The 11,304-nt window shown below is 49.5% G+C and overlaps 1 protein-coding gene across 2 annotated transcripts; it reads left to right on the plus strand.

The window, feature by feature from the left end:
- Window positions 1-877: 877 nt before the first annotated feature.
- Window positions 878-3,271, plus strand: LOC143165973 (thymosin beta-12-like). 2 transcript variants are annotated; one of them, XM_076349896.1, is made up of 3 exons: window positions 878-924; window positions 1,828-1,935; window positions 2,939-3,271. In XM_076349896.1, exons 2-3 carry the CDS (start codon window positions 1,836-1,838, stop codon window positions 2,974-2,976), a joined length of 138 nt encoding a protein of 45 aa, XP_076206011.1. In that variant the 5' UTR covers window positions 878-924; window positions 1,828-1,835; the 3' UTR covers window positions 2,977-3,271. The 2 variants fall into 2 exon arrangements, with proteins under 2 accessions (XP_076206011.1, XP_076206010.1); XM_076349895.1 differs by lacking the exon at window positions 878-924 and having other exon boundaries at window positions 1,767-1,935.
- The last annotated feature ends 8,033 nt before the right edge of the window (window positions 3,272-11,304 follow it).

The raw sequence follows: 11,304 nt of genomic DNA on the forward strand, positions 1-11,304 counted from the left end.
GCCACATCTACACGTCTTTTGAATACCTCCAGGGATGGTGACTCAACCGCTTCCCTTTTAAAGGTTTTTCTGAAATTACATCACTCGATGCCTACAGTGCATTCTCCCTTCACTGCAACTGAAGAGGTTCCCTGCGAGCGAGCCCAGCGTGGTCCACGCCAGCAGGATGGGTGGAATACAGGGAACAGCCACGCAAGCGGGACGGGAGAACATGGCTTCTTGCAAAGTGAAGGCAGGAAGGTCGGCTGTGGGCAGCTGCCCGGTTTGGCTTGCAGAGCCACACACCATTGGGCTGAGGGAGGCACCAGCAAGTGGGTTTGTAGCTACCAAAGTGGGAGCAAATGAAAGATTCATTGTTCTTCCTTTCAGGACACATTCCCGGACACCAGCACGGTGCTCAGGCCGTACGTATCTCAGATTGCGGTGATGGTACCACAACTGTGCTTAGAGTGCTCCTGAGCCCCAAGCATGTGCTTCTGCCAGCCTGGGCGGGTGGGGGACGATCCCCAGGCGCTTTGCTGAATACACCTAAAATCCCCCCACAAACTGCAGCACCAGCCCTTAAATGAACTCCAAACCTCACATTAACTCTGAACCTCAGCACTGTAAAAGAAGGGCAGGAAGGGAAACTTAAATATTACTGTCTTGGTGAACGAGGAGAAAAGAAAAAAGGAAAAAAAAAGAATCAAGATGTATTTTGGCAGTTTTCCACATCAGTTTTCCCATTTCCCTCCCTTGTGCACTTTCTGCAGCTGCAAGCTGTCCTTTCCCTAAACGCTGAGCAATCCCAGCACTAAACTAATCAATATTAATAGCCATGGGCTCGGGCGGGGGGAGGAGAGGAGAGGAGGGATTACCCTGACCTTTTTCAACTCACACTGCCTCAGACGGCCACCAAGCAGCTGAGGAGAGAGCAGCCAGACGGTAATGCCATGTGGTTTTAGTAGCTTTTCTTTTTTTTTTTTTTTTCCTGTGAATATTTACTTCTGTTGCCTCAGTGCAGATAGCGATGAGGTCTGATTGTCTTCAGGAAGGAAAAAATGTAATTATATCAGCCATCTCCGGGCCAAACCTCGCCTTGATGGGAAACTCCACTGAAATCAGGGGAATAACGCCCAGGCTGGATTTTAACTTGAATTTATATTAAAAACAGGAATTGGATTAGGGAAGTTTCGACAGGTGAAGCGTTGAATGCCGGTGTGCTTTGCGGATTTCTCTTATAATAGGGTATAATCAAACCCATTGAGCCTGCGACTGGGATATTGAGTGCGAGAGCAAACAAAGGGCTGGGTGAGCCAGTCCTCTATTGTTAAGCACAAGTGTCCACAGCAGCTCATCCAGATACGGGGGTATGTACGCACTCAGGACAGGGTGCTCAGAATTAAAGACAAATCCTATTAATTAAAACAAAATCATAATTGAAGCTTTTTGTTCATATTGGATTTGGGGTTTATTGTAGACTTTCTGGTTAGCAGCGTTCCTTAAAAGAGAAGTTTATGTCAGGAGGCACGGGGGATTATTGGCAATTAATGCATTGTCTTTTCTTTACTGAGATGTTCTTGTTTCCATGTGCAAAATACGATTTTTAGAAATTTCGTCTGAGAAATCTGGATAAAATTCTATTTATGCCTTTTCTCTTTTGCTCTGAAAGAGCCAAGCCTCAGGGAGAGGTCCCAGATTGAGGTCTTAGATTCGTGGGGTTTTTCTGAATAAACATTTTTATGGTATTTTCATATTTTTTCTTTCGAGCAGAAAATACTTTGCAGATGGCTGATATCACAGCACTAGCTAATGAAGCCACGGGTGTGTTTTTCCTTCCTTTGTCAGTACCCATCATGTCCGACAAGCCAGATTTTGCAGAAATTGAAACATTTGACAAGACCAAGCTGAAGAAGACAGAAACCAGAGAGAAAAATCCACTGCCCACTAAAGAAAGTAAGTGCTTATGAGGCTATTTGAACTACGAGTAGCAAGGACACAATCTGTATTGCAGTTCACATGCAAAATGAATACTAATCGTAGGATTACAGGCTCAAACTCATCTCCTGACTGGGGATAATACTAAGACTTGTACTCTATGCTGGGCTTCCAAGGATACGAGTAGTTATAACCGACGGTGCGTTTTGTCTGAAAAATCCTTTCTGATGGGATTGCTCTTGCTTCTGCTAAAAGCAAGACCAGTTTTTCTGCTGGTTGCAGGTAACAGGATCAAACTGTTCGTAATTACCATGTTACCAGCCTCTTCGGAGGCACAGACGCACAGGGAAACCCTTGCACATCCCGGGCAGGCCAGGCAGCATCCCCAGAAGGTGCCTGGGCTCTGGATTTAGCGTGTTATCAGACAGAGGAGCTGCTGCCCCCCACTGGTACCTGCTGTCAGCCCTGGCCAGGAGAGCTCCAGGCACCTTCTCTGGGAATAAAGGAGCGAGAGAAACCCATAACAGGCAATCTTCCTTAGCAAAGCACGCCTGGGCTTTTCTCGTGCAGGGTCTTCTCCCGTACACGTACTGGGCACAGGCAGCCAGATGAGGGTTGTGATTCACGTTCAACTTCGGATCTGAAAATGGCATTTCTCTTGCATTTGGACCAGACATTGTGAGTGGTTTCCTTCAGAAGAGTATCACTCACCACTTTGGATGTGTCAGTACTGATAGCCATGGAGACGCGTTGTCCCTTGACATAAAATACCTGTTTTTTCCCTGTTTTATTATCCCTACTGATGCTAAAGCTATAAATACAAGAGGAGGTTTGCACATCATGAACTGCACCCTACTAGCTATGCAGATGTGGGAATGGGTTGGCATTTCAGGGGTGGCCAAAGAAAGCAAGTGGGGACTTACCATCCCCTGGCTTTAAGAATGACCATAGAAATCTGTACCCTGCAGAACCATTACAATGTTTACTGATGATGTTTTTGTTTCCTCTGTCTTTCTGGCAGCTATAGAACAGGAAAAGCAAAGTGAAAGTACAGCCTGAGCGTAAAATTGAAGATGTGACTGCTGCTTCTTCAGTGGGGTTTTGGCTTCCGAATTGGGTTGTGGTGTTTTCTTTTGTCCCCCCCATCCAATGTTTGTTGCCCATTTATTGTAGCAAACATTTGCTCATTTCATGTTCCCCAGGGAAGAAGTTTGTTTTGTGTTTGTTGAACAAGATACTGTGTATTTGTATTCTTAAAACTGTAATTCCAAGTTCTGTATCAACCCCACTACTTGCCAAAAAAAAGCAATTTGCATAAAAATTGTTTTCCTAAACCTCACAATAAACAGGTTTCTTCTGATCAGCTGTCTTTGAGCCTTGCAGAAATAGAGTTTACACTGCAACTCTTACTAGCGTCCTCCTCACTTTGTTTGCATTGCCACAGCATCTAGAGAGCACAGCCAGGTTGGGAAGAGTTACCCCAGGCACCGACAGGACCCCCTGGTCAGCATACAGCCCCTCTCCATCAGCACGTACACCTGTATCCTGCAGACTCCCAGAGCCCCAGACAGCACCGACCCCCAGGCACCCCCCGACTGCCTTTGCAAATGCCTGGAGACTTCTCTCCCCTTCCCTGTCTCGCTCAAGAGTGTTTCAGGGGAACTCTGAGGGGCAAATCTTTATGCTAGTAGCTCCTAAGCTTTTAAACCCCCAGCTTCGCAGCAGGCATGAATAAGATGGGAGGCTGCTGGCCTGCTTCAGCCCTGTCCAACAGTAGGTTAGAGGTCTCAGAGACAAGTGCCTGCTTACAAATTCCATGAAAAATTGATGGCTGGGCTGAGGAAATACTCAAATTAGCATCCCAATTGGGAGAAGGGCTACAGCACTGTCTCCGCAGCTTTTCTCTCTCTTTAGCCTGCCAAGATCCAATCAACCTTGGGACAACTGCAGCACACATAGCCTTTGGCCCATCTAATATCAAGCAATACAGGAACGCGGGAAGGTGAGAGAAGGAAAGAAAATTTGCTATTGCACTGATTTTCTGGGATGAGAGAGAGACCTTCAGCAGCACAGGGGCGTAGGACACAAACCTTCAAAGCAAGCAAAGACTCCCTAAATCATCCTTACTGGTGGTGCAATAACATCCCCACTGGTCTGCAGAGGGCTTGGCAAAAATAGACTCCGATACCAGCTCAGGGGACTCTCAATTACATGGTATCACATTATCTCTGGAATTAATTTGCAATCATGTTAGAAAAACAAGTGCTTACTCTGGGAAGATAAACTGCTGTCCCTGGAGCTTCGGTTTGATCCTACTTGCGCTGTGAAATAGGAATAATTCTGTGTACTTCAACAGGGTTACTTGGGTTTATACCCATGTAAGGCGAGGCAGAAACTGTTCTACAGGCTTCAGAGAGCAGAAATGAATGGTTGGGGTGGTGTTTAGAAAGCTCTCATTTACTTAAGGGTTGCTTGACACTTGACATTTAGTGTGAATAGTCAGAACTGTAATTAAACAATAGCAGCGTAGCCGCAAGAAAGGTGACTCTCAGTGGCCACAAAAAGTAAACAGAGGTGGCCAAGAGACCAAGGGAAAACAGACGGCATGCAGGACTAGTGATTTCCGTTAGAGCTTCGTTAATGTCAGTGGTATTCAAAGGGCCAAGACTGCTGTTTGAATTACTACTCATCAGTTCAACATCGCTGCTGTTTCTTTTTCATGACCAAGGTTTTTTTGCACATCCTTCTTTGAGGACCTCATTCCCCTTGTCACCTGACTCCAAAGGGGCTTTTTAGGGTCTGCTGGATTTATTAATACTCACTTTTATTTAAAGGGTGAAGAATGTGAAAGGTTGAGCAACAAGGAAAATGGTGCTATCTTCTTTGTGACTCATACCTTCCCCACGCACTTCAAGGTCAAAGAGCCTTTGACATTATTTAAATATCTACTTTGATGACAGTTCCTTCATGGAGAGAGCATTCAGAGACAGCGCTTAGAGCAACAACACCTGCTGGAAACTTGTACAGCTAATACCGTTCAACCAGATTACCCATTCCTTTTCCGCAGGATGACTTTTAAGCACCGTATTGCACTCAGCGGGCAAGCCCGCAGACTAGACTTTCTCCTTGGTTTTGCCAGGAGACAGCACTTTGTTCCGCGTGACAATCTCCCTCCTTCTCTGCCAGTTCGGAGCATCTGCCAACTCGCTCAGCACAATAAGCTGTAAATCACCAAAAACCTCTTTGGCACAACTGAGCCAGTGGCCTCTGTCTGTGCCCCCTGTCTGTGCCCCCAGGTTCACCCAGAAACTCAAGGCCTGGGCTGTGTCCTCAAGCTTGCACTTTGCAGGAGGAAGGGAAGGAAGATCTGGCCGGAGCAAGAAAACAGATATTCTCCTCTCGTGTTTGCACAGTGTCCTGGTTTCGGCAGGGATAGAGTTAATTTCCTTCCTAGTAGCTGGTACAGTGTTTTGGATTTAGGGTGAGAACAATGTTGATAACACACCGATGTTTTAGTTGTTGCTAGGTAATGCTTACACTAGCCAAGGACTTTTCAGCTTCCCGTGCTCTACCGACTGAGCAGGCTGGAGGTGCACAAGAAGCTGGGAGGGGGCACAGCCAGGACAGCTGACCCCAACTGGCCAAAGGGACATTCCATACCATGGGACGTCATGCTCAGTATATAAAGCTGGGGGAAGAAGGAAGGGGGGGACGTTTGGAGTGATGGTGTTTGTCTTCCCAAGTAACCGTTATGCGTGATGGAGCCCTGCTTTCCTGGAGATGGCTGAACACCTGCCTGCCCATGGGAAGGAGTGAAGGAATTCCTTGTTTTGTTTTGCTTTGCTTGCATGCGTGGCTTTTGCTTTACCTATTAAACTGTCTTTATCTCAACCCATGAGTTTTTCTCACTTTTACCCTTCTGATTCTCTCCCCCATCCCACCGGGGGGGAGTGAGCGAGCGGCTGCGTGGTGCTTAGTTGCCGACCGAGATTAAACCACGACACACAGATACAAAGGATTAGCAGTGTGGCTCTAAGGAGCGATGTGAGAGATCAGAGCACCGTCTACAGCTCTGGAGATATAAAATTTGTCCAAGCATTTGGCTCAGAGCTGCTCCTGGTGCCGCTGCAGGGCTCATTTTGCCCCCATGAAACCTCCTCCTGGTTTAACTGTTTGCATTTAAAGCCTGACACCACAAACCCAAAGTCTCAGCGCTTTTATTCACGTCTCACCCCACTGAAAAGGCTACATAGATGAGAAACACTTCAGCCAAGTTCCCCACCCCTGGATCTGACTGCTAAAGCTGTCGAGTTACAGCAGAGTACACAGCAACTGCACACCGGGAAAAACTCCTCAAGGTTAAAGGCCAGATCTTCCCACCCTTCACCCACCTGCCCCAGGTGGGACAGGGCCCTTTGGCGGGGCTTGGAGACTGTTTCTTTCACCATTAGCAGTTAAGAAAGGCTTAAAGACACATAGTTACAGTACCCTGATTTGAGAAGCGTCCCCCTCTGCTGCTGTGTGAAACCACTTCAGCCCAGGAACTGGGTCACGAGATTAAAATTTGTCAAGAGCAGGGACAGGTCTGGCTCCCTGTTATCTTAATCAAAAAGCATTACAGCCCTTATCTGTGGGGCAAGCTAGGGACACAGACCAGGATGTTGCTCATCATTTAAGGCCAAGACAGTAAATTTTCATCATTCCAGTCATTATACTAAGGAAATATTTGTTCCTGCCATTGGAAGGGAGCTATGAGACAAGCCAAACAAAACACCCTGCCCGCACCTAGGAAACACCTTCTGGGTGTTAACCTGCTCCTGACCTTCACTCCCTGGAAGAGCATCCGCCAGCACCGAGGCTCACCGACAGCCACCCACTGCAGGAGCTAGGGTCCTTCCCCAGCCTCCATGCCGGCAGGCAGCTGAGCTGCAGACAACTTCATCAGCAAACCCAACCAGCTCCAGGTGGGAAACTTAAATATTTTTGCCAATTAGTAACAGCCCTTTGCTGTTTGGATCCTTTACATAACGAGACGTTATCTTGCAACTCCTCCAAAGGAAAAACACCTTCCATGCTAATCGAGTTACAGCAAAAACATCATTATATGCAGATAAACACCCGCTTTCTTGGCATCACCATGAAGCCAGTCTTGCTCCCTGCATCCTGGGGACAGGGCCAGCCCTCTCAAGATCCTGGCCGAGTCCACCTGCCCCTGTGAGTCACCTCTAATAGCTCTGCACAGTCGCAGCGGGCCCCGCCTGAGCAGAGGAAATCTGCACTCCTGTCATTATTATATGGAAGTTACTTGATTTAATAAATCTCGTTAGGCAGGCATTTGATAACAGTGAAAGCCAGGGAGGACAAACCCTGAACCTAGCTCTCCTAAGAAAAGGGCACGTGTGTGTTGCGTCTCAGTTGGAGCCCAGCTAAAAGCCCCTGGAGATCCTGCTGATCCCAGCTCAGATACCACAGACCAAGTCCCAAAGCACGTGTGGTGGTTTTTTCCAAGTATGTTTGGGGGTTCTCTCTTATTTGGATCATTAGCCCCGTGGTTGCTGAGGCATCTCACAGCGAATCTTTAGGTCCAGCTCTGCAGCGGTGAGGGCAATGAGCTTTGGCCGGGTGGCTGGTTTGCCACAACGAAAGCTGAGATGCCCATGCAAGGCCAAGGCTGGAGAAATCTTAGCTTTGGGGAAACATCTTTGTGTGTTTCTGTTCTGCTCTTGGTGGTGCTGACACAGCAGAGACCTCTCCTGCTAAGTGAAGAACAGGGAGAGAAACAAGGAGGAGATGTGAGGGAACACAAGCTCAGCGGGATCAGGGGTCTGGGCTGCAGCTGCATGGGAAGGAGGAGGTCAGGGGGCCAGGGGAGCAGCCGGGGAGGTGCCCACAGCAGCAGAAACTCGAGGCAGAAGAAGTCAGGGTGGCTCTCGTGCCTCTGCCCAGCCTGCCTGTTGTTTTTCCAAAAACACAGGGTGAAAACAGTAGTCTTTCTTTTAAAAAGCACTAACCTTCTGGTGCCAAGCTGGGGGAGCCTCCCACACCGCACACAGGCGAACAAAGCCGCTGTGTCCTCCCAGAGCCCAGGCACGGGCAGCCGGCCCCGGCCGCTCCACCTGCTCCCGCCCAGTGGGTCCATGGGTCCCCGGCAAGCTCCGGCTGTCCCAACCCGATCCTAGGCACCGAGATGTGTCCCGGCAGCAAAACCCGCTCAGCCTTGAACGTGAAACGTGGCGCGGGGACGGTTGGGGCTGAGCCAGAGTATGTGGGAGCAGGTGTGTGCGTGCGCGGGGGTGTTTCTCCAGCTCAATTCCAACGCCGCTCAAACTGACAGCAGGGTAAGCTCTCGTTTCATCTTCTGCGGCGGGTATCTGTGCCGGGAAAGGCGGCTCCATGTGCTTTCTGTCTTGTCAGAAGAGCTGGCTTGGGAAGGAACAGTTGCTGGGAATGGTTCACACACATCTTGTACGCTGTGCTGACAACAGCTCTTGACAACTCCTACCATCAATTGCAAATCTCCCAATGCTTCATGTTTGCTTTGAGGCCCGGCTCCAGAATTCATTCGATCGATGGGGAATCAGGAAAATGGGGGGGCAGAGGGGAGAGCAAAAGGGTGTTTCTAGCCGCTGTGGTCAGAGACACATGAAAATGGGGTCTTTTAGGGCTCCAGCAGTAAGCACTGAACGAAAAGAATGAGGTTTTTCAAAATAAAACAACAATCCTAGGAATTTTAAGCTGGTCGCATGAATTTAGAGGCCAACTCAGTATTGAAATTTTGGGATTTGGCAAAGTTGCAACAAGCAGGGAAGAAAAAAATGATGTGTGACTCCAAGTGGGTGTTTTCAAACAGAATCTTGTTTGGGGAAAATAATCCCTCTTGGTCTGCTTTGTTTTCTCGTGATGCTGGAAATAATTCTCCTCCTCAGAGGGAAGAATTGGGTTTTTCTTTTTCTGTCTCAACCATGGGAGCTACCCCAGGTCATGCCTGACCATGGCTGGTCCTCCCATCCCTGCTAGCACTGGAGTCACCACCTCAAAGTGTTAAAGACAGACATGCGTGGGTCCTATATCATACGTTTCATTTAGCAATGAAGAAATCAGCCATGAGATGCCTTGGGTGAAGGCATACCCTTTTGGGGCTGAGCCCAAGGGCAGGGGATGGAGGCAGCAGGATCGCTCCTGGGACCCTTCTCTCCAGGGAGCAAGAGTAGCAATAGCTAATAGTGCTGTAATAGCTCCATAATGGCTTTATAATAGCTCCAGCCTCCCCACTGCTCCTCCTGACTTGTACCATTTTATTTCTGTCCTGTCCAGGCTCCTATTTCAGCAGGAGCTGGGTAACCCGAGCCTGCGGCGCTGCTCCGTGCCAGCTCCGGCCATCAGCTGCCTAGCAGCAGCTCCGGCACGGACCTCATCTGCCACCAGCAAGGGTGGCAAGGAGCGAGGGCATTCGGAGGGAGGAGGCGTCAAACAACTTTCGTGCCAGCTGCAGTTCTCCCGCGTTGGCAGACATCCCCAGTAACGCTAATGACTTTGGTGGCATTAATCCAGATGAGATGGGGGCAGCTAAAATGATATTAGCCTGGGCGCAGGAAGGCTGCGGGCGCCGCTGGAGAATTGCTCTTGCCCACCCAACGCTCCCCACATCTTGGTCATGTAGCAAAGGGAGGTGTTTGCTCAACGGAGGGCTTCAGAGCGAGGAAAATCTGGAGGAAACTGCTCCCAGCATGAGCGAGTGGGGATTTGCCGTGACCGCACGGTAAACAAGGGCCTGCCCAGACATCCCCCAGCCGCGGGGCAGCCCCGGAGCAGCACGGCACAGCACGGCACGGTGCTCCCTCCCAGGGGTGTGCCACGCTGCTTGGGTCCACGCTGGCATCGCCTCTTCTAACGCACCCAGCTGAAAATCATTGTGTCTCTTTTAACATACCTCTGGCACCATCTTATTATCCTGCTGCTTTAACATCCCAAGCACGACGCACACGGCCGGGGCTCCAATTTAATTTTTATTTCTCTTTTAATGTGTTTCAAAAATACCCGGGGAATTGGAAATGTCAGGACACCAGCATGGCTGTATCGGCCGCAGGAATCCGCCTCCCTCTTCGTAATAGATAATTGAAGACTTTCAAACGGGAGCTGCCTTGACGTGAGCATTGGCTCCTCACGGTGCTGACCCCGGCTTCATTTATTTTCTAGCTGTACAAAGCACTAATAAAGCTTTAACTTACCTGCTTTTCTAAACTTTACGTCTGAAGCATTCAGTGGTGCATGGTCAAGGAGGAAATAAGAGAGGTTAACCTAAAATAGCACTCTATTCAGAATGGGCTAAAAAATATAAATCCCAGAGCCATGCTCAAATGGCAGGGATGCTATTTCTCTCTGTAACGCTAGGGTAAATGCGCCGACTGGCAATACCCATCGGTGGCTTTGGTCTCTGCATCAGTGTGCACCAAGTCCCTGAGGAGGTCCTGCTTTGGGGGACAGTGCCACACTCAGATCCCTCGGAAAGGCAATTTATTGAGCCTTGAGATTAAACCCCCGGCGCTGCTAACTCCTGCATGAGCCAAGTAGGACCTGAAACACAGACGGGAGCAGGGCCGGCTTTCCCTGCAGACACTCGGTGCCTCCAGCCGGACCTGCCAGCACTCAGGACCAGCAGCACCCAGCTTACCCCGCGGTTAATATATATTAACAATGCCGACCGCACCATAGTGGATTTAAGCGAGGCGCGCTGCCAGGGAGGTGAACTGGGCAGGATTTAGGAAATCTGCGCTCCGGGCCTGCTCCTGCATCTCCCCTAGAGCAAGTGTCATCATCTCATTACACTTCGGTTTCACCACGTGTGAATCGGGAGCGGTGATATCGGCCACCTTGGTGTGCAAGAGACGCCTGGGCAGCCTCCCTCCCGTTCAGACAAGCAGCAGAAGTCCGGTGCAATGCAGAGTCCCCGAATACAGTCTCCGTTATTTCCCAATAGTTACATGCAGACAAACTTGCCCGTCGCTGAAAGAACATTTTGCTAAAATACAGCTCCTCCTCGCTCCGAGTGTGGCCAGACAAACCACAGAGCCACAGTACAGATTTTTTTTTTTTTCTTGATACAGCTTGAAAAACGCAGAGATGAACCAGCAAACCTGAGCAACGAGCACTGAAAAATCACTGGAGGTTGTTCTGGCAGGCGGGATCGCTGAGCGGCTTTTATCCCAGCTGCTGCTTGAGCTGCTCAGATGGGGGGGGCTTTGCAAGCCTGTCCCATCCATACGTGTCCACCGGCCACCCGAGTGCCACTGGACGTGGGTGGGTGCACGCGTGGCCGGGACAGGCTGGGATGGGTGTGCGGTGCGGGGACATCCCACAGGGGGGAGCCTCGTCACCAGCCTGCAGGGG

The sequence above is a fragment of the Aptenodytes patagonicus genome, chromosome 12, assembly GCF_965638725.1.
Source record: "Aptenodytes patagonicus chromosome 12, bAptPat1.pri.cur, whole genome shotgun sequence".
NCBI lineage: Eukaryota > Metazoa > Chordata > Aves > Sphenisciformes > Spheniscidae > Aptenodytes > Aptenodytes patagonicus.